General features: G+C 41.3%; 1 protein-coding gene across 2 annotated transcripts; it reads right to left on the bottom strand.

Moving 5' to 3' along the window:
• Window positions 1-23,607, bottom strand: pparda (peroxisome proliferator-activated receptor delta a). 2 transcript variants are annotated; one of them, XM_077225835.1, is made up of 8 exons: window positions 23,471-23,607; window positions 15,447-15,816; window positions 14,853-14,992; window positions 14,032-14,170; window positions 7,863-8,065; window positions 5,583-5,789; window positions 3,621-3,864; window positions 1-2,484 (listed from the first exon to the last, which is right to left on the bottom strand). In XM_077225835.1, exons 2-8 carry the CDS (start codon window positions 15,790-15,792, stop codon window positions 2,237-2,239), a joined length of 1,527 nt encoding a protein of 508 aa, XP_077081950.1. In that variant the 5' UTR covers window positions 15,793-15,816; window positions 23,471-23,607; the 3' UTR covers window positions 1-2,236. The 2 variants fall into 2 exon arrangements, with proteins under 2 accessions (XP_077081950.1, XP_077081949.1); XM_077225834.1 differs by having other exon boundaries at window positions 23,354-23,544.
• Window positions 23,608-23,844: the final 237 nt, after the last annotated feature.

Raw genomic sequence — 23,844 nt, 5'->3', positions numbered from 1 at the left:
TCAATCTGTGGGGTTTTACCCTGTAGTTTTATTCAGATGTTTTACAAAAAGCTGTAGAAAACATCACCGTGCAACAGTTCAGTCAGTTCTTGTCCACATCGTTCACATAACCAGGAAACAAACGGCCCCTCCGACAGGAAGACTCGGACACGTTTCCCCGGCACTCGTTTCCGGGTCAGAACGCACAGATTCACAGCGTGTCATGTCTACAAGAACCAGTTAGCAGCAAAACCAGATTGAGGCCAATTGAATGCGCATAAGGTCAAAGGTCACAGCGATATATGTCGTGTTGTTGACCATAACCTCTGATTCAGGGAACTAACTAATAAAGCGTAATTAAATAATATTTATATAAACTCTGGAGTCAGATATTCAATCATCGATCTGTACTCTGATATATAAATGTGATCACAGTATCTTTGCAAACAAAAACAATTAAAAAAACAGAAAGTTTGAGGTTTTAAAAGTTGTAATAACGTTCGGTCACTTCAACCAGCTGGACTTAGCTAGTCTCCTAGCTGGTTTTTGAGAGGTTTTGGGCACTTTTTTGGCTGGTTAGGCTGGGAGACCAGCTTAAACCAGCTAGAACCAGCAGAACATCTGGTTTAGACATTGGCTTTTCATCAGCGATATATTTTCATCTTGAAGCATGAAGGATTATTTTAAAAAATTTGCTTTTTCATGAAGTATGCAAATGCAAACACTTTTAGTTTCACGTATTGTTTTGCTACGAAATGCGTCAGAAAACAATTTATAAAACAATGCAAGTACGTATTGCATTCTCAGTATCGCCACAAGGGGCGCTAGCAGACATTAGCACAATCAGTCTTCTTCTACAGTCAGCTCAACTATGATGGAGATGCTGCAGTTAGAAGTCTTGCAAAGCAGGTTATTTAAAGCTAGTTAAACTGTTGAAACGTTTATATGTAGCTAGGAGCTAAATAAAAAATCTTGTTTGATAACGTTAGCATGCTTATGTATTGCGTTTTTGGCCTTCAAGACTTGCAAACATAGCAAAAGGGAAAAGGACGTACTAGTAAAACTCAACGTTAGAAGCCTGCGAAGCGACCCAAAATAGATGGAGCAGAATGGGTTTTGCTAGTAGCAGCAACCATTCATATTTAATGTAATTTGGCGGAAAAGCTTTTGTCGTGTTGTGCTACAATTTTTCGCAAGTGTTTTTCCTTATCCCCGCCTCCCTCCCCCCCCCAAAAAAAGTCCTTAAACAACTTGAAAAATCATTGTGTCATCAAAGACATTTTCACCCCCTCTGTTAATAGTTCAATAGGAATGCAGAGCTGCGATTTAAAGTCGAGGATATTCGCTTTGATTCGGTTAAAGAAGTTGTGACGCAAATGAGGGTCTTTATTGCGTTTACGATGACGTCTCTCGGTCCGCTTTAGAGTTCAGTTCAGTAACAAATCATCCAGTCGCATAAGATCCAAAGAGTTTTATAAAAAAACAAGAACATCTGGTTTAGGCATTGTATTTTCATCAGTGATCTAATTTTCATATCTTGAAACATGAAAGATTATTTGTAAAAATGTGTTTTTTCATGAAGTATGCGAATGCAAACACTCCTAGTTACAGTTTAACTTGCTGCATTTTCAGTTTCGCCACTGGGGGCGCTAGCAGACGTTAGCGCAATCGGTCTTCTTCTACAGTCAGATCAACTACGGTCAAGACGCCGCAACAGTTAGAAATCTTGCTAAGCAGGCTAGTTAAGGTTAGGTTAGTTAAACATCTTGTTTCATAACGTTAGCATACTTATGTCGCGTGTTTTTGGCCTTCAAGATTTGCAAACATAGCAAAAGGACAAAAGACGTACTAGTAAAACGCAACGCTACAAGCCTGCGAACCAACCCAAAATAGATGGAGCAGAATGGGTTTTTCTAGTAGCAGCAACCTTTGCTATTTAACATCATCTGGCGACGTTTTTCCATACCCCCCCCCCCCACCCCCCAAAAAAAACATTCTTATACAACTCGAAAAATCATTGTGTAGTCAAAGACATTGTGAATAGTTCGATTTAAAGAAGTTGTGACGCATATGTGAGGCAGATTTGAGCAGCAAATGAGGGTCTTTATTGCGTTTACGAAGACGTGTCTCGGCCTGCTTTAGAGTTCAGTTCAGTAACAAATCATCCAGGCGCATAAGATCCCAAGAGTTTATAAAAGTAGCAACTCGAGAGCTGAAGATCACAGTGATTTGGTCCGCGAGCCTGGAATGGTTTGGGTCAGTACATGTCTCTGTAAATCTCCTGGAGGAGCGGGTGCAGCGACGTCTCGGACTCCGTCTTCTTGATCTTCTGCACCAGTTGGGCGTTCTCCGTGACCAGTTGCCGGAGGTCCGCCAGCTTCTGCAGGAGTCTGGGGAAGATGAAGCCGGCATCGGGGTGATTGAGCGTCAGGTGATGATTGAGGGCCTGGAGGATGTTGTCCTGGATCTCCTCCACCTGATGGACGTTCATGAGTCCTGGACGATCTACGCTCAAGTAAACATGCACAAAACAATTTTCAGTTCCATTATGAAACTCAAACACCCAGATTACTCCCTAAACGACCCTTAAAAACACACCAATGATCCCCAAAAATGCCCAGAAACTCCTAAACACTTAGATAACTACATAAATACTTGATGCCCATTAAAGCACCCAGTAGGCTATACACTAGGCTACTCAGAACACAAATGGCCCTATAAAGTGTCCCGAACACCCTAAATACCCACTAAGCTTCGATAATAACCAGAACACAACTGACTAATACACTGTTGACCCTCCAAAACATCCCACTGACGCACTAAAATACTTATTGACCACCCCAAACAACCAGTGCACTTAAAGAATCACACAATGAAACCTTAAAATACCCCAAAACAGGGTTTGAAATTAACACCCGCCAAATGTGGGTAAAAATCAACGGTGTCGGGTAACGCTGTCAAATCACTAGCCAATTTGGCGTGTTACTTATGTTTACTGACTTTGCTGGGTTCGTGTAAATTCATGTAAGCCAAATCTACGCAGATCTAGCGCAAAGACTCAACTGGTGAGTCAGCATGATATATATATACATACATACAGTGTATTGAGCAGAATCTGCTCATATCTGGCTTACTTGAACACACACGTCGCTATGCAAACAAATAACGGCGCGCTTGTTCATTTGCATTGAAGCAATAGGGCAGATTAAAAAGCATTTGGTTAACAGAAAAGACAATGTTATTTTCCAACATCCTACAAATTGTTTGATGTTCTTTGTACTGTATTGATCTCTCCACATAAAACACATTTTTAAGGATGAAAGAGAAAGGGAGGAGATGCTGGATAGCAGGATTTTGTTTGAATTAGAAATTAATGTGTGAAATCCAAATTTTATATATATATATACTGCGACTGATAGTTAATCTGGTTCTCTTATTTAAAAAAAATAATTGGCTAGTAGAAATTTTGAATGGCCGGTAACTTAAAAATGTATTAGCCAAATTGGCTGGTGAGTGAAAAAGTTCATTTTAAACCCTGCCCATAAATTATCAAAAACATTCTACATGCTCTCAAATACCCCCACAGACATTACCCTGACCCTCAAAACATCCCAATCTCACACAAGTCGGCGAAAGCTCACCTCCACACAGGATGATGGCGGCCACGAACAGGGCGAGGTCGCTGTCGTCCAGCTCGAGAGCGTTGAACTTCACCGCAAACTCAAACTTCGGCTCCATGATCTCGCTGAAGGGTTTGCGAAGACTGCGGAGGAACTCCCTCGTCACGAAGCCCCGCCCGTTCGCCACCAACAGCCCGTCTTTATTCATGAGCGACGGCAGCATGGCGAAGATCGCCTCGTGGACGCCGTACTTCAACAGCGTCACCTGTGGAGCAAAGCCAAGCTAGTCAAGAGTCGAGAAAAACGCACATTGTTCGTAAAAAAAATTATTGCGTAAAACAAAAACGGAATTTCGTTCAAATGTGCACTTAAAGTGTACAGTTTAATGACAATAAAAAGCTATCTATCTATATATCTACTAGTGCTGTGTTTGAAATCGCCCCCTACACCCTCATTCACTATTCCCTATGTTACTGTGCGATAACACCGCCGCCGGCGTGAGCGGCAAAATTTGCTCTCTCCGCCCAGCCAGCGACACCTTGGAAAGATTCGTGGACACTCTGACGACTCTAGATCGAATGTTTGGTCTTTTTTAAAACTTTATTTAAAGGGGCCGCAAAGCAAACAAGCATGTCGATCGTTATTTTTGCAGAAAAATTTATGGATGGAAAGAACTTAACAATTATAGTGACATGTTTGCTAACGAAATAAACCAATTAATAGCCATTTGTGTGGTGTGGCTTTTGTGTTCATGGTTAAGTGCTATTCTAATTTGTATTCCCGCTGAAAAACAAGTGTTCTAGCGTGAAAATCTTGCCTATAAATAGTGTTGCGCGCCTTCTTATCAAATTAAAATGATCAACCTCTCCTCTATTTTTCTTGGGAACTAATGTGGTCGGAACCAAAGTTTACAGACTGCGTTTTCTGGTTCCTCCCAAACGGACACTTCTACATTCCGATTGGTTGCCGCCGAACCGCGTCATAGCTCATTACCATAAAGTTGACCTAATTTCAACTCTCCTTGCCGGAGCTTGCCAATTTTCATATGCATTTTATCGTATTTGTCACTCGGTGGCTCTGAATTGTCAAAACACCTCTCAAAATGCTTGCAACAGAAAATTGAACCCGATCTGTTTTTTTTTTAATGATGGACGAAAGTTTCGGAGGCAGCGTGTAAACGTGATTGACACAACGTGAGGTCTGTTTATTTTTCAACGTGCAAAAATTTTGGACGAGAATTTCGGACTCAGTGTGCAAGCACCTTTATTCGGAACTCTGCTATGGAAACTAGAATGTATAAACCGTAATTAAACAATTTAATAATCAATTAAAAAGGACTCTCGCGCGACTCTTACAGTGCATTATGGGTATGCTCTAGCCGCTGAGTTGTACATCAGTTGTACACTCATTATTGTGGTGCATTGTGGGATTGAATGAGTGCACTTAATAACGTCCACTATGGTTTCGGACACCACTACAAATGAACGTCCCCTCAAATAGTGCCCTATTTAAGGGGCTGTTTACACGACACCATTTTCAGCTAAAAACGTAAAACTTTTTATACTTTTTATGTTCGTTTACACGATAACGGCGTATTGGGTGCCTGAAAACGCAAACTTTTGAGAACGGGTTTCAAAGAGCAAGTTTTTGAAAACGCTCTCAGTGTAAACAACAAAAACGTGAATCTCTGAAAACGATGACGTCATGCACATGCATATTACGTGTTCAGTCTATAGTGTTTCATCGCCATCTACTGGCCTGGCAGCAGAATACAGCGTTTTTAATCGTTTTCGCAGATCCGTGTGAATGGAGATCGTTTTGACAATGGTGTCGTCTGTACGTGGAAAAGTCAAAGGAAAAACTTCTCAGTTTTAAGCATATAGTTGTCGTGTAAACGTACCCTAAGGGTGTAACCCTTTTTCGCCCAGGTTTAACGAAAAAAGTAGTTTTCATGAATTATACCTCATGTCCTGATTCTGTTACCTGGTCATTCAGGAAAAGGTCGATGAATCCCGGGATGCTTTTAGAGAACTCGGTGAGTTCTCGTACGGTCTCCACGGTCGTGCATTGACAGCGGTAAAACACGTGCACACCGATCTCCTTATTGGGCGGAGCTCCATTAATCACCTGATTCCAGACCAGCCCGTTTTCCGCCTGCCACAGCGAGTCCATGTCATGAATGACAAACGGCTGAAGGACACAAAGAGAAACCGGTTTGTTTTCTTGAGCATTTTCATTGACAATGTTTTTAAAGGGATAGTTTTACCAAAAATGTCATTAATTACTCACCCTCATGTCGTTCCAAACCTATGGAAGCTTGTTTCCGCCACTAAATAAATTGCGACTTCTTATCTCACAATTCTGACTTTTTTTCTCACAATTGCGAGTTTACATCTGACTCAGAATTGCAAGATATAAAGTCAGAATCATGTGAAATAAAGTTGCAATTGCGTCTTATAACGTCAGAATTGCGAGATATAAAGTCAGAATTGCGTGATATAAAGTCGCAATTGCGTTTTATAAAGTCAGAATTACGAGAGAGAAAATAAGAATTCTGACTTTTTTTCTCGCAATTCTGACTTTATATCAAGCAATTCTGACTTTATAACACATAATTGCGAGTTTCTATCTCGCAATTCTGACATATTTTCTTAGAATTGTGAGATATAGTCGCAATTGCGAGTTATAAAGTCCAATTCTATGGGGGGGAAAAAAACAGACTTTTTTCCCCTCAGAATAGGGGAAATCTCACAATTCTGATTTTATAACACGCAATTGCGACAATATATCACGCAATTCTGACTTTATATCACGCAATTCTGACTTTATATCACGCAATTCTGACTTTATATCATGCAATTCTGACTTTATATCACACAATTGCGACTTTATATCAGGCAATTCTGACTTTATAACACGCAATTGCGACTTTGTTACGCAATTCTGACTTTATAACACGCAATTGCGACTTTATATCTCACAATTCTGACGTTATAACATGTTATTGCGACTTTATATCACGCAATTCTGACTTTATAACACGCAATTGCGACTTTATATCACGCAATTCTGACTTTATATCTCGCAATTCTGACTTTATAACACGCAAATGCGACTTTATTTCACACGATTCTGACTTTATATCACACAATTCTGACTTTATATCTCACAATTCTGACGTTATAACATGCAATTGCGACTTTATATCACGCAATTCTGACTTTATATCTCGCAATTCTGACTTTATAACACGCAATTGCGACTTTATTTCACGCAATTCTGACTTTATATCTCACAATTCTGACGTTATAACATGCAATTGCGACTTTATATCAAGCAATTCTGACTTTATATCTCGCAATTCTGACTTTATAACACGCAATTGTGACTTTATATCACGCAATTCTGACTTTATATTTTCGCAATTCTGACTTTATAACACGCAATTGCGACTTTAATTCACGCAAATCTGACTTTATATCACGCAATTCTGACTTTATATCTGACAATTCTGACGTTATAACACGCAATTGCGACTTTATATCACGCAATTCTGACTTTATATCTCGCAATTCTGAGAAATAAAGTCAGAATTGTGAGATAAAAAGTCGCAATTACCTTTTTTATTTTTCATTCCGTGGCGGAAACAAGCTTCCATTCAAACCCGTAAGACCTTTGTTCATCTTCGGAACACAAATTAAAATATTTCTGATGAAATCTGATTGATCGGCTCGGGGGGGCTCCATTGACAGCTATTTAATTAACACTTTGAAGGCCCAGAAAGGTAGGAAAGACATCGTTAAAATAGTCCATGTGACTGCAGTGGTTAAACCTTAATTTTAGTGAGGAGAATACTTTACGACTTACAATATAACGACTTTATTCAACAATTTCTTCTATGAAGAAGAACGCGAACGTGAACGCAAAGAAATTGATGAATAAAGTCGTTATTTTGTTTTTTGGTGCACAAAAAGTATTCTCGTCGCTTGATAAAATTAAGGTTGAACCACTGTAGTCACTGTAGACTATTTTAACAATGTCTTTCCTGCCTTTCTGGGCCTTCAAAGTGTTAATTAAATAGCTGTCAATGGAGCAACCCCCCCTCCCCCGAGCAATCGGATTTCATCAGAAATATCTTAATTTGTGTTCCGAAGATGAATGAAGGTCTTACGGGTTTGGAACGACATGAGGGAGAATAATTACTGACAGAATTTTCATGTTTGGGTGAACCCTTTAACGTTTGGCTTTTACTCGTAGGGTTACCGGGCTTGCGTTGGTCTTCCCCGTCAGGATGTTGCGAGCTTTCTTCTTGGTCATGTTGAGATTCTTCAGGTAGGCGTTGTTGACCCGCTTGGCGAGAGACTTCAGATCTGAACCGCTGGAGGTCTGGGAGCTCTTTTCGCCCGCTAACATCCCCGCGACTAGCTTACGCTTCTCTGCCTCCGGCATCCGTCCATATCGGATCGCTACAAACACAGAATCCCAGTTAACACTGGCTACGTTTACATGCAACCAAATAATCCGTCAGTAATGGGATTGACGGCTCAATCGGACTGAAAAGTCTTCATGTAAACACCTTAATCGATCCGATTGAGCTCGACCCGAATGACATCTCGATCGGATTGAAAGGGTGCGTTTATTCCTTTTCTGATCCGATCCAGAGAACATGTGAACACTTGATCAGATTGAAAAACGTATAAATCGTATATGACGTATGACGCACTGAATGAGCTGTTGTTCCTGTTGAATAAAGTGTGGTATAAACGAGTGTCCCGTCAGTGTCACGGTTGGTAAATCCTATGTCTGCTCCTTGTCTCGTGGTTCTGTTATTGTATGTGTGTGTGCTGATTAGAGGGGCGTGCCGCTCATCAGCGCTCGTCAGCAATCACCCATCACCAGCTGCAGTCTATCATTCATGTGTATATATTCTCATCAACTTCTCATCTCCTTTGTCAGATCGTTGTTTGTGGTTCCCGGTGTGTGTGTTCCCCGTCTCGTTCAGTCGTGTGCTTCTCTTGTTCTGGTTCTTGTTCGTTGGATGTTGGATTACTGTTCGTCGTTGGATTTTCACCACCACTACCACTGCACCCTGCACTGTCATCTGACCATCGGAGTCCCTGCGCTACTAACCTGTTTGCCTGGACTTTGGACTGCCTTTCTATTTCATCATTTAAATAAAAGAGTTAACTGCAATTGCTTCCGTTTGATCACTCCTGACAGAACGATCTGACCAAAGCATGGAAGCAGCGGGAAACTCCACGAGCTCACTGGATGATTTTGTGAGTAGCAGTATTCAACGAATGGACACTCAAGAAAATAATCTCCACGATACTGCTCGCGCTGTCCAGGCGTTAGTGGCGCAGGTGTCCGGGCTCACCCACAGCTTCATCTTCGTGTTCCCACCGCGCCACCCCCGCCGCTGATTCCCCCATCACCACCAGCGGACCCATCCCACTCAGAGCCTCGTCTTACGGTCCCCGAGCCTTACTCAGGTGAAGCAAAATTCTGTCGAGCATTTTTAACCAGATGTGCTATGCATTTCTACCTGCAACCCAGGACGTTTCACGAGGAACAGACCAAGGTGGCATTCGTGCTGACGCTTCTGACTGGGAAAGCGGCGCTATGGGGAACAGCAGTGTGGGAGAACCAAGACGAATGCTGTTCCTCGTTCCAGAGGCTCTCTCCGAAGAGATGCGGCGAGTCTTTGACCGGGCCGCGTCAGGAAGAGAGGCTGCCAGGGTACTGGCGGAACTTCGCCAAGGAGAGAGGTCTGTATCTGACTTTTCCATTGAATTCCGAACCCTGGCAGCCGAGAGCCGATGGAACGAGGAGGCGCAGTGGGACATATTCCTGCATGGGCTGGCTGACCGCGTCCAGAGGGAGATCTACGCCCTGGACCTGCCCACCGGACTTAACGATCTCATCGCACTGGCTCTGAGAGTGGATGCACGGCTGTCTCGAGTCAGCAAACGTTTTCACCCTGATCGCTTTCCTGGAGGGATCGAGGGGCAGCATCCAGGAGGCGAGGGCGCGGTCAGCCCCATCCACGATCACGAGCCCATGCAGGTGGTTCGAGCCCGGCTTTCCCGGGAGGAGAAGGAGAGGCAGAGATCCCTGGACCTTTGTCTATACTGTGGTGTAGCGGGACATTTCGCTTTCAATTTTCCGTTAAAAGGGCCCAGCCCGGCAGTAAATATGAGGCTACTGTCGGGTGGGATCTCTGCCGAGAAGACCTCATCGACATCTACCTTCCTCCCGGTAAGGCTCCGATGGTCAACTCACCTCCACGATTGTCGGGCACTACTGGACTCAGGAGCGGAGGGTAATTTCATGGACCATTCATTTGCACTAAGATTTCAAATTCCCCTCAAACCCCTTTCACACCCGATCGACGTTCACGCCCTCAATGGACAAAGACTCCCCACGATTTCTCTGATCACCGAAGACATCACACTCATCACATCCGGCAATCATTCTGAGACTATTTCCTTTTACATTCTGGACACTCCACTAGCACCCATCGTTCTTGGTCACCCATGGCTCACCCGTCACAACCCCAAAATAGACTGGCAAATCAAATCGGTGGCATCATGGAGCAGTTTTTGTCATAAGTCTTGTCTTGTGTCTGCCTGTCCGTCTGTTCCTGTTCATGTGTTACAGGAGGAGATTTTGGATTTATCAAACGTGCCCACGGAGTATCGGGATCTGAAGGAGTTGTTCAGTAAGTCTCGGGCTGATTCTCTTCCTCCGCATCGTCCCTATGACTGTGCTATAGACTTACTGCCAGGTACGTCTCCGCCTAAGGGCAAGTTATATTCACTCTCTGTCCCAGAGAGAGGTCATGGAGAAATACATTTCTGATTCTCTAGCAACGGGATTCATCCGCCCTTCCTCTTCTCTAGCGGGGGCGGGGTTCTTTTTTGTGGGGAAGAAAGATGAATCGTTGCGACCTTGTATTGATTACCGGGGGTTCAACAACATCACGGTAAAGAATACTTATCCTTTGCCGTTGATGTCTTCAGCTTTCGAGAGGTTGCAAGGAGCATCTATCTTCACAAAACTGGACTTAAGGAATGCTTATCAATTGGTCCGCATCAGGGAGGGGGATGACTGGAAGACTGCTTTTAACACCCCTAGGGGGCACTTTGAATATTTGGTTATGCCGATCGGCCTTTCCAACTCCCCAGCGGTCTTCCAAGCACTTGTCAATGACGTGTTGCGATACATGATCGATCAGTTCATTTATGTCTACCTGGATGATATATTGATTTTTTCTTCGTCTCTCCAGGAACACGTGCAACACGTTCGACAAGTGCTTCAGAGGTTACTAGAGAATGGGCTTTTTGTCAAGGCGGAGAAATGCGTTTTTCATGCACAGTCTGTTCCTTTTCTAGGTCACATCATCTCGGTTGAGGGAATGCGCATGGATCCTGACACGGTTAAGGCTGTGGTGAATTGGCCAAGTCCAGATTCCCGTAAGGCCCTACTGAGGTTTCTGGGGTTCGCCAATTTTTACCGGCGTTTTATTCGCAATTTCAGCCGACTAGCCGCGCCTCTGACCGCCTTGACCTCCCCCAGAACGACGTTCAGGTGGTCAGACACAGCAGAAGCTGCGTTTGCCAAACTGAAGGGTTGCTTCGTTTCAGCCCCCATCCTGATAACCCCTGATCCATCACGTCAGTTCATGGTGGAGGTCGACGCGTCAGAGGTCGGGGTAGGTGCAGTGTTATCCCAGCGCTCTCCTTCAGACGACAAGATGCACCCTTGCGCGTTTTTTTCGCATCGTTTATCCCCTGCCGAAAGCAATTATGACATTGGCAACAGAGAGTTGTTGGCGGTCAAGTTAGCTTTGGAGGAGTGGCGCCACTGGTTAGAAGGGTCAGGGGTACTTTTTATCGTCTGGACCGACCACAAGAATCTGGAATACATTCGTACTGCTAAAAGACTTAATTCCAGGCAGGCTCGGTGGTCTCTTTTTTTTGGACGTTTTGACTTTACTCTCTCGTACCGCCCGGGTTCCAAAAACATCAAACCCGATTCTTTATCGCGCATTTTTGACCGTTCCGATCGCCCGTCTACTCCCGAGTGCATTTTACCAGAGAATCTATTCATCTCTACACTCACATGGCAGGTCGAATCGAAGGTCAAGAAGGCCTTAGAAGGGGTAACGCCTCCGACTCGTTGCCCACCGAACCATTTGTTTGTGCCGGAGAGTTTACGGTCCAGCTTCATTCAGTGGGGTCATTGTTCCAATGTGGCTTGTCATCCAGGAGTCAATCGTACTATGTTTTTGGGTAAGCAACGATTCTGGTGGCCTCTCATGGCTCATGACGTTCGCAGTTTTGTATTGGCTTGTTCAGTTTGTGCCACGGGTAAGACTTCCAATCAACCTCCAGATGGGTTACTCCAACCGCTGCCGGTGCCTTCGAGACCCTGGTCCCATATCGCGCTAGATTTTATCACCGCCCTCCCACCCTCCCAGGGTCACACGGTAGTTTTGACCGTGGTGGACCGGTTCTCGAAGGCAGCCCATTTCATTCCTTTGCCCAAATTACCTTCAGCCAAGGAGACAGCGTTGGTTGTCGTTGACCACGTCTTTTGGCTTCATGGCCTCTCGACAGACGTGGTTTTTGACAGAGGACCCCAATTTGTGTCCAAATTTTGGCGAGAGTTTTGTAAACTTCTGGGGGCGACTGTCAGTCTGTCCTCTGGGTTCCATCCCCAGAGCATTGGTCAAACTGAGCGAGCCAACCAAGATTTGGAGAGAACGTTGCAATGTTTAGTGTCCAAGAATCCTTCCTCCTGGAGTCAGCAATTGTCTATGGTGGAGTACGCCCACAACACGTTGCCAGTGTCATCCACGGGCCTATCACCATTTGGGTGTAGTGTAGGTTACCAGCCACCAATTTTTCCTAGTCTGGAATCCGAAGTCGCGGTCCGCTCCGCCCACGCCTTCGTCCAGAGGTGTCACCGCACTTGGACTAGAGCCCGTGAGACTCTACTCCAAGTGGGGGCACGCACCAAGGCCAAAGCCGATCGCCACCGGCGGAGGCCTCCCGCATACGTCGTCGGTTCTAAAGTGTGGCTTTCTACTAAGGACATTCCTCTCCGCTCCGTTTCAAATAAGCTCGCACCTAAATTTATTGGCCCGTTCTCTGTCACCAAAATCATTAGTTCGGTGACAGTCCGCCTTAATCTTCCTCCAGTGTACAGGAGGGTTCATCCCTTCTTTCACGTTTCCAAAATTAAGCCCGTATTTTTTGCTCGTATTAATCCGTCTGTCCCGGTTCCCCCCCCGCCGCGTCTCGTAGATGGGGAACCTACTTATTCGGTCAATCGTGTTCTGGACTCGAGACGGAGGTGGCGCGGATTCCAGTACTTGGTGGACTTGGAAGGTTACGGTCCGGAGGAGAGAAGTTGGGTACCGGCTAGAGACATCCTGGATCACTCCCTTATCGATGATTACAATCGGCAGGTAAGGGAGTCTGGAAACGCCAGGAGGCGTTCCTAGGGAAGGGGGTACTGTCACGGTTGGTAAATCCTATGTCTGCTCCTTGTCTCGTGGTTCTGTTATTGTATGTGTGTGTGCTGATTAGAGGGGCGTGCCGCTCATCAGCGCTCGTCAGCAATCACCAATCACCAGCTGCAGTCTATCATTCATGTGTATATATTCTCATCAACTTCTCATCTCCTTTGTCAGATCGTTGTTTGTGGTTCCCGGTGTGTGTGTTCCCCGTCTCGTTCAGTCGTGTGCTTCTCTTGTTCTGGTTCTTGTTCGTTGGATGTTGGATTACTGTTCGTCGTTGGATTTTCACCACCACTACCACTGCACCCTGCACTGTCATCTGACCATCGGAGTCCCTGCGCTACTAACCTGTTTGCCTGGACTTTGGACTGCCTTTCTATTTCATCATTTAAATAAAAGAGTTAACTGCAATTGCTTCCGTTTGATCACTCATGACAGTCAGTCTATAATCCTGCTTTCTCTGAGTGTGTGAAGTAGAGCAGGACAACATCCACCATTCCTCGTTTCAGACTCTCACACACACGACTGGTTTTGGGTATTTTTACTGTGTGATGAATATAAGCAGCGACACAACGGCTCATACGCTCACTGTCTCCTAATTATGACCAGAAATAGATAAATATTAAGTTTAAAACAAATAAAGAACCAATGTAGGAGAATAGTTATTATGCGCAGACATCAGGAAACTCTGTATATTCATGCAGTGTGCGCATGTCAAAATATCTATTCCTATATGAATCTCGTGACATATAAACACACACATCAACCCGATCACGTGTTCAGCGTTCATGTAAACACTAATCAGATTCATTCATCCGACTGAAACAAAAGTAGTGCATGTAAACATAAGCCACTGTAGAAGTCAATATTTTATTGGTTGCGTATGTCTGTTGTCGTTTCGCTTACCGTCATGAGACATCCCGAGCACCAGGCACTTTTGAAATCGACAGAACTGGCATTTATTCCGACTTTTCTTTTGGACCTTACAGCTGCGGTCACATTTATCATATTCCAGCTTCATTCGAATGGTCCTCCGGAAAAATCCCTGAGAGACACAGAGACACAGTTTTCCAGTCTGGGAGAGTATGAAGCGAGTTTGACCTCGCAGTGGTGTAAAGTGTTTGAGTAAATGTAATTAGTTACTGTACTTAAGTGTCTTTTTGGGTACTTTTTAGTTTTACTATCAAAGATATTAGCAACTTTTACTCTCTATTTTAATACATTTTTGAACAAGTATACTGTACACTGCTGTGCAAAAGTTTTTGATCGATATGATTTTTAATGTTTTTAAAATAAGTGTCTTCTGCTCACCAAGGCTGCATTTATTTGATTTAAAAAAAAACCCAGCAATATTGTGAAATATTATTATAATGTAAATCAGCTGTTTTCTATGTGAATATATAGTAAAGTGTAATTTATTCCTGTGATCAAAGCTGAATTTTCAGCATCATTACTCCAGTCTTCAGTGTCACATGATCCTTCAGAAATCAGTATAATATGATGATTTGATGCTCAAGAAACATTCATTATTATTGTTGAAAACAGTTTTTTACATTTTTATTTCAGGATTCTTTGATGAATAGAAAGTTCAAAAGAACAGCATTTCTCTGAAATAGAAAGTTTTGTATTAAAACTGGTGACTTGTAACTTGTCATTTTCGCTGTATGGTATCTGTACTTTTACTCAGGTGGTGTTCAGGTACTCTTTACACCTCGGTGACCTCTGACCTTGCAGCCCTCACAGGCATGAACGCCGTAGTGGAATCCCGAGGCTCGGTCTCCACAGATTCGACACTCCATGTTAAGCCCCGCCCCCTCGTCTCGGCCCCGCAGGAGCTGCTCTGACAGAGGCGACGCTTTGCACAGATCTACACACACACAAACACACACACACAGAATTACATTTCTATGCGAGAATCAAACACTTCATGTAACTTCATAAAAGTGTGCGAAAGTAATCACCCCCCTAAACCACCATCATTATCCTCACCTGTGAGGGCCGCTGTAGGTTTTACACAAACCGGAGCGCATTAAGGGTTTTCTGTCGTGTTAGCGGCCCCCAAGTTAATAACTAATGATGTTTACAACGGAAGTGAATCAATCAAAACTAACTTTATCTGGACAGTAACTTTATTCTAGATCTGCTGTAAAGCTAAAACAATCTGTTACTTTAATTTCCTACTATCCCTGTAAAGCTGTTTTGAAACAATCTATATTGTTAAAAGCACTGTATAAATGAAGGTGACTTAATCAAACACTTCGCGAACGTGTATAAAAGTGTGCGAAAGTAATCACCCCCCTAACCACCATCATTATCCTCACCTGTGGAGGTTGCTGTAGGTTCAGGACTGGTTGTAGAACCGCTCGTGTTGCTTTGCTCTTCCAGTTCGTTCGCCTCGTGTCGGTTCGTCTCCCAGTTAAGCTCCTCCCCCTGAGGCTCCTCCCTCACATCCAGCTCCAGCTTAAGCTCCGCCCCTCCTCCAAGTTCACAAAGCACATCCTCAAATCGTTCGTCATCAGGACCCTCCCCCTGGCTAATGCAGGGGGAGGAGTCTTCGTTCGCCACACAGACTCCGCCCACTGCCCCGGGATCTCTGGGTAATCTGCTCCTCCCGGCCACAAAGGCCGAGTCTCTTCCGTCCATCTCCAGAAATTCAAACACGCTCATGAGCCGCCGCGGTCATAACAGCATCTGCGAGAGACAAATACGTCACAGACACCTTCAAAACTGGAAAACCAGTTTATATTTATGGATTTTCCTTGCTTTCCCAGTGATATCTTATTATTATTATTATTTGTTGTTTTTACTATTGGTAAATCAGTTATATTCCCAAACCTCAATATTGATGAAATTAGTTATTATTTATTGATTTGTCTATTGTTATTATGTAACTTTTTCAGTGATATATTATTATTTTTTTTATTTTTTTTTACTATTGGTAAATTTGTTATACTTTACAGCTACTCTTTGGTTTATATTCTATATTCTTATATTTCATATGCTTCCATTCCCACACTTGTATACACATACATTTACACGCACACACACACACACATTTTCAGAATTGACTTTTGTTGGCTGTTAGTTTGTTTGTTTGTCCTGTTTATTTTCTATATTAGCACATGTATATAGTATCACAATTTTTATTTGTATAAATACAATAAAAACATAAAATATAAGTACTGGAAAACACAAGTTTTATGTGTCATAATTCATTTTTGCAGTTTTAAGACATTATGCTAATAACGAAATGGTTTGTTGAGCACAGTTTTCGTTTCAATGTTCTCATGTTTCCTATTGAAACAGGAATCAGAAAATTCCATAAGCCTGTGAACACGATGATGTCATCAATATTTTTAGTCTGTTTTCCCAGAATTACACTAACATTTAGATTAGCTCAATTACAGTCAAACCAAAATGTATTCAGACTTTAACATTTCTCCCATTATCACAGTTTATTCGCTATATATTTACAAAATGGTGATAAAATATGTCCAGAATCAGTTGATATTTGACTGGTTTTGTCCGTCCTTCTGTTAGACACTCACACATGAATTATGTTGAATATCTGTCAGCTGTTAAATTTAACTACACAATTACATAATACCAGTTTAGCTCAACCAATCACCAAGCAATGCTTCATGTTGTTCAGTCTGTGGTGTAAAAAGCTGCATTAGTTATTAAAGAAAAAACACTTCAGCAAAACATGATCAGCTCAAAGTGTCCCAATCATTTTTGGTCTCAAATTTTTATAAATGTTACTGTTAGTCACTGTATGAAGAATGTTTGTGTATAATATGTCACAGTTTACTTTATTTTGCTCTCCTCATTCACATAAATGAACTATAGAGTCCTGCACACACTCGTGAAAAATAATTTACTAGTGTCTGAATAATTTTTGGTTTGACTATAATTTTACTATATGACTATTTAATGAAAAAGTGTGTAGATTAGTTGGGACACAAATTTAATTTCTTTAACTTCTGTCTGGAAAAAAAGTACATATATAATTTAGACTACATAATTATAAACAAGTAATGTTAAAATTATACCCAAATGAGGTTTTATGTGTTTTGGGTGACACTTTGTTTTACAGTGTCCTTGTTACATATGTTACATGTACTTACCGTAGTAATAACAGTAAATTATGCATAATTACATGCAACTAACCCTCAACCAAACCCTAATCCTATAGTAAGTACATGTAGTTGCTTAATATTACTCAGTACTTAAATATATAATTACACTGTAACAATGACAATAAAATAAAGTGTAACCGTCTTTTATACTGTAAGTTGTTCTTTAGTTTAATGAAGTGTGTGTGTGTGTGTGTGTGTATTCGAGGAACAGTTGAAATAACACAACACTGATTTGACAGCTGTATCGTGTTCAGAAGACACCAGAAACCTGTGGTACGCCCACCCCCGACCGACTGACGCACTGCATTCTGGGATCTAACGTATACACCAGCTGCAGAGACATTAAACTTCTGCGACTCAACCAAAACCAAAGCAAAGCCCAAATGTTCACAGACTATCTTCAGACCTCTGACACACACACACACACACACACACACACACACACACACACACACACACACACACACACTGATCGTACAGACGAAAGCTCTGAGTGAGTTTCTCAGTATCACTTTCATCAGAAACAAACAATGAAAGCGTCAGAATGAGGAGCAGAGGTCAGTCAGGCCCGGCACTGGAGCGGCTGCAGGCACAACAATATGCCTCTCACTGGAGCTCAACACATTTCACCACTAGAACTCTGAAGTCTATGAACTGTGACAGTGTTTCCACATACGCCACACACAAAAAAACATCATAGCCTTTGTTTTTGAGCCCTGCAAGTTTAGAAAACATATTTTAATATCCAAAGTTGTTATCCTTATAATTTTCGTCTGCTGATGTGGACGTTAATATAGTTATCATTACAGTTATCGCACACTGGTGTGGAGCTAATATAGTTATCGTTATAATTGTCGTCCGCTGGTGTGGATGGGAATATAGTTTTCATTATAATTATCGAAGTTGGTGTGGACGAACGCTAATAAAGTTTTCATTATAGTTATTATCATCCGCTGGTGTGAATACTAATATAGTTATCGTTATAGTTATCGTCCGCTGGTGTGAACACTAATATAGTTATCGTTATAGTTATCGTCCGCTGGTGTGAATACTAATATAGTTATTGTTATAGTTTTCGTCCGCTGGTGTGAACACTAATGTAGTTATCGTTATATTTATCGTCCGCTGGTGTGAACACTAATATAGTTATCGTTATAGTTATCGTCCGCTGGTGCGGACACTAATATAGTTATCGTTATAGTTATCGTCCGCTGGTGTGGACACTAATATAGTTATCGTTATAGTTATCGTCCGCTGGTGTGAATACTAATATAGTTATCGTTATAGTTATCGTCCGCTACTAATATAGTTATCGTTATAGTTATCGTCCGCTTGTGTGAATACTAATATAGTTATCGTTATAGTTATCGTCCGCTGGTGTGAACACTAATATAGTTATCGTTATAGTTATCGTCCGCTGGTGTGAACACTAATATAGTTATCGTTATAGTTATCGTCCGCTGGTGTGGGCGCTAATAAAATTAGCGTTATAGTTATCGTCCGCTGGTGTGGACACTAATATAGTTATCGTTATAGTTATCGTCCGCTGGTGTGAACACTAATAGAGTTATCGTTATAGTTATCGTCCGCTGGTGTGGGCGCTAATAAAATTAGTGTTATAGTTATCGTCCGCTGGTGCTGACACTAATATAGTTATCGTTATAGTTATCGTCCGCTGGTGTGAACACTAATATAGTTATCGTTATAGTTATCGTCCGCTGGTGTGAACACTAATATAGTTATCGTTATAGTTATCGTCCGCTGGTGTGAACACTAATATAGTTATCGTTATAGTTATAGTCCGCTGGTGTGGACACTAATATAGTTATCGTTATAGTTATAGTCCGCTGGTGTGGACACTAATATAGTTATCATTATAGTTATCGTCCGCTGGTGTGAACACTAATATAGTTATCGTTATAGTTATCGTCCGCCGGTGTGAACACTAATATAGTTATCGTTATAGTTATCGTCCACTGGTGTGAACACTAATATAGTTATCATTATAGTTATCGTCCACTGGTGTGAACACTAATATAGTTATCGTTATAGTTATCGTCCACTGGTGTGAACACTAATATAGTTATCGTTATAGTTATCGTCCGCTGGTGTGAGCACTAATATAGTCATCGTTATAGTTATCGTCTGCTGGTGTGAACACTAATATAGTTATCGTTATAGTTATCGTCCGCTGGTGTGAACACTAATATAGTTATCGTTATAGTTATCGTCCACTGGTGTGAACACTAATATAGTTATCGTTATAGTTATCGTCCGCTGGTGTGAATACTAATATAGTTATCGTTATAGTTATCGTCCGCTGGTGTGAACACTAATATAGTTATCGTTATAGTTATCGTCCGCTGGTGTGAACACTAATATAGTTATCGTTATAGTTATCGTCCGCTGGTGTGAACACTAATATAGTTATCGTTATAGTTATCGTCCGCTGGTGTGAACACTAATATAGTTATCGTTATAGTTATCGTCTGCTGGTGTGAACACTAATATAGTTATCGTTATAGTTATCGTCCGCTGGTGTGAACACTAATATAGTTATCGTTATAGTTATCGTCCGCTGGTGTGGACACTAATATAATTATCGTTATAGTTATCGTCCGCTGGTGTGAACACTAATATAGTTATCGTTATAGTTATCATCCGCTGGTGTGAACACTAATATAGTTATCGTTATAGTTATCGTCCACTGGTGTGAACACTAATATAGTTATCGTTATAGTTATTGTCCGCTGGTGTGAACACTAATATAGTTATAGTTATTGTCCGCTGGTGTGAACACTAATATAGTTATCGTTATAGTTATCATCCGCTGGTGTGAACACTAATATAGTTATCGTTATAGTTATCGTCCACTGGTGTGAACACTAATATAGTTATCGTTATAGTTATTGTCCGCTGGTGTGAACACTAATATAGTTATAGTTATTGTCCGCTGGTGTGGACACTAATATAGTTATCGTTATAGTTATCATCCGCTGGTGTGAACACTAATATAGTTATCGTTATAGTTATCATCCGCTGGTGTGAACACTAATATAGTTATCGTTATAGTTATCGTCCACTGGTGTGAACACTAATATAGTTATCGTTATAGTTATTGTCCGCTGGTGTGAACACTAATATAGTCATCGTTATAGTTATCGTCTGCTGGTGTGAACACTAATATAGTTATCGTTATAGTTATCGTCCGCTGGTGTGAACACTAATATAGTTATCGTTATAGTTATCGTCCACTGGTGTGAACACTAATATAGTTATCGTTATAGTTATCGTCCGCTGGTGTGAACACTAATATAGTTATCGTTATAGTTATCGTCTGCTGGTGTGAACACTAATATAGTTATCGTTATTGTTATCGTCCGCTGGTGTGGACGCTAATACATTTATCATTATCTTTATAGTATATCGGGTGAATCCAGGTTGATTGGGACACTTTTTTCCAGTCATTTCAGTCCAGTCATTGAGCGTCTCAATCAACCTGAATTCCCCCTAGCTAGTGCTTGTTGTTAATAAGCCTTTAGTAATAGTAAAATAGTAATAAAAAAAGAGATAAAATAAAATAAAACGAAATAATAGCCACAAGATTAATCTACAGTCATTATAATCTGTCTGCATTTAGACAAATAAACAAGAGCACGGATTGTCACATCACAACAACAACTTTCCCAACAAACACACATCTCACTCTCACTGGAGCTTAATGATTGGTCAGAAGGCCGTGATGTGGGTCAGTGTGTGGACCAATGAGTGTGTTCAAACACACAGCAGATTTCCTAAAGAGCTTCATAACAACAGAATCCACATACAGCAGCGTGAGGTCAAAGGTCACCGTGAAGCGTGCGACATGCTAACCTACTACGCATACTATTCCTGCAGTATAGCTAACTTATTTAAATGCAAGTAATTTATTAAACACAAAATACTTGTTAATGTACCTGTAGTGTCCAGCACACTAGTTTACATTCTGAAAGCTCAAGTGACCTTTTGACTGCTACAATGTGAAACGCATACAACCTTTGACCTCTAATAAAAAGCCCAAACCACCATACAGGTCAGATCTGTGAGAGCAGAGGATCATGGGACTGGAAGCAGGCACTTGAAGAGGTTAAAGAAGTCTCCATGGCAACAGCAGTGCTGATGTCACTTCCTGACCGGCGTGAGGTTAACGAGTTAATCAGAAAGAGTGACTCAGATTGACAGCTGCTAGTTACAACCCGTCGACCTGTAACTTCAATAAAGAGCCAGTGTTAAATCAACCAGCTGAAAAATCGTACAAAATTCACAAAGTCGCTAGCAAACGTAAAACTGTTTAAAAACTGTACATCAATTATTTTACAGCAATGAATCCCATGATGCAGTGCGAATAAAACAAAACCTTAATTATAGCCAATGATTAGAAGTGTAAAACATATATATAGTATAAAAGTTTTATATAAAAGTATATATAGTATAAATACAGTATATTTTAAATGTACTATAACATATTCAAACGTATTTGACTCGATGACATCATTCGCAATGCTTTATGGAAGTAGACACTGCCGTTGTTTGTTTCCATGGTGACAGCGACTTCTCTGATTGGCCGTTTTCTCTTCAGGATTTTATACACACTCCTTAAAGGCCCCGATGTTTTCAATTTACATTCCGCAAACATTTATGGAAAGTTCGCTTTGGCATGCCGTTACAAACTCCGGAAAATGTGCTTAAATTACTTCTATTCTTTTGTTTTCTGCCTGTGGTAACTACGAGTGAACGCCACTTCATCATTGCGTATCAGACATCGCCACCTTGTGGAGTAAAAAATGAACTGCACTTAAGATTCAATTATTGTTGTGCAGAAAAATATACTTGCACTGTTACACACCTCAGTTGGTTAGCGACTCCAATGAATGAATGGAAAAACAGGCATTAACTTAACTTTAAGGGTTAACTATAAAATATCAAGTATAAACACCATCAAAATAAAATAAATAAAAATCACTTAATTTACAAAAATGCACATAGAACTACTCAAGTTCTATAGATAGACCTACAGATAGAACTACAAAAAATGCAATGCATAATTTTCAATCCAGCACAACATTTTGTCAGCCTTGCAAATCCCTTCAAACTTTTCCAGTTTCTTCATGCAAGAATAGAAAGTAAAATCATGTCTCTCTCAGAGAGAAAGAGAGAGAGAGAGAGAAGTCTGTGTTCAATAACCACCCCTGAGATGTTCAGAACCGACACACTTCATTATATCTCTGAGACTTGTTGTTTCTGGAGGTTCGTCATACAGAGCCGATGATGTGTTAATATTAAGCGACAGGTCGTGACCTTTCAGGGTCAATGAACGGGTCCCACCACAAACATCTCAAAGTTCACATCAACATATTATTTTTTTGGGTATGAGAGTGGGTGATTATCTGGCCTTGATGGCTTCTTCATGTTTGCATTTTTACATAATGTTGAACCTGTGATGAATGAAGCACTTCAGTCTGATTTCCAGTGATTTACAGCCTTTTCCTGGAGTTTAGTGAGTGTGTTTTTATCAGGTTAGTAAATACACACTGTGTGCTAGTGTGTCGCAAGAGCACATATATCCCCAAATCACCCCAAAACAACTTTCACCTACAGACAACACACATCCATCTATCTATCTATCTATCTATCTATCTATCTGTCTATCTATCTATCTATCTGTCTATCTATTATTTCTAATCTATCTATCTATCTATCTATTATTTCTAATCTATCTATCTATCTATCTATCTATCTATCTATCTATCCATATATCTATTATTTCTAATCTATCTATCTATCTCTATCTATCTATTATTTCTAATCTATCTATCTATCTATCTATCTATCTATCTATCTATTATTTTTAACCAATCTATCTATCTATCGATCTATCTATCTATCTATCATCATGTCTTTAATTCTTCGCGCGATATGTCAACACAAAACTCTCTGTGAAACTTTATATCTGCGCATAAACTTCACGTTCTCTCACTCAGTAAATAACCCATCAGAGTCTCATATGACTCCGCTCCACATGACAAAAAACAAACGGAAAACAAACTTACGAGAGACTTTGTTTTACCGCGTCAGAATAACGAACGTTTATCCCGAAAGTTTATTCCTTCCGTTCGCGTTATTTTCCAGAGGGATCAGTGAGGATTCGTTAAATGTATCATGTTTACCGGGACGCGCTTCATCATACGGGAACGGGAGTCCCGACGGGGCGAGCGCTCCGGATCACACGCGTCACTGCTATGACGTCACAGCGGCTCGTTTCATTTAACCCCATAAGAACCTAGTGTGTGTTTGTGAGTGTATGTGCATATCATTCGCATATGCTGCATATTGTGAAGATGTCCTTTTAATATCTGTTGCTCTTTTAACTTCATCACAAACAATATCCGCTTACTTGAGTTTTCGCGCTCACTTCCGGTCATCGCCAACAGATGGCGCTGTTCGCCACATAAAAACAGACACAAAAACCAAAGCTCCATCCATAGACTGTAAAATAAGTTCTGTTCAAAGTTGAGAGAATTTAAAATGTTCGTTAAATGTG

The sequence above is a fragment of the Siphateles boraxobius genome, unplaced genomic scaffold (assembly GCF_051911475.1).
Source record: "Siphateles boraxobius isolate OS27281-9 unplaced genomic scaffold, OSU_SipBor_1 13, whole genome shotgun sequence".
NCBI classification, from domain to species: domain Eukaryota; kingdom Metazoa; phylum Chordata; class Actinopteri; order Cypriniformes; family Leuciscidae; genus Siphateles; species Siphateles boraxobius.
The sequence above is the reverse complement of the archived record's forward strand: the minus strand, read 5'-3'. Positions and strand labels throughout refer to the sequence as shown.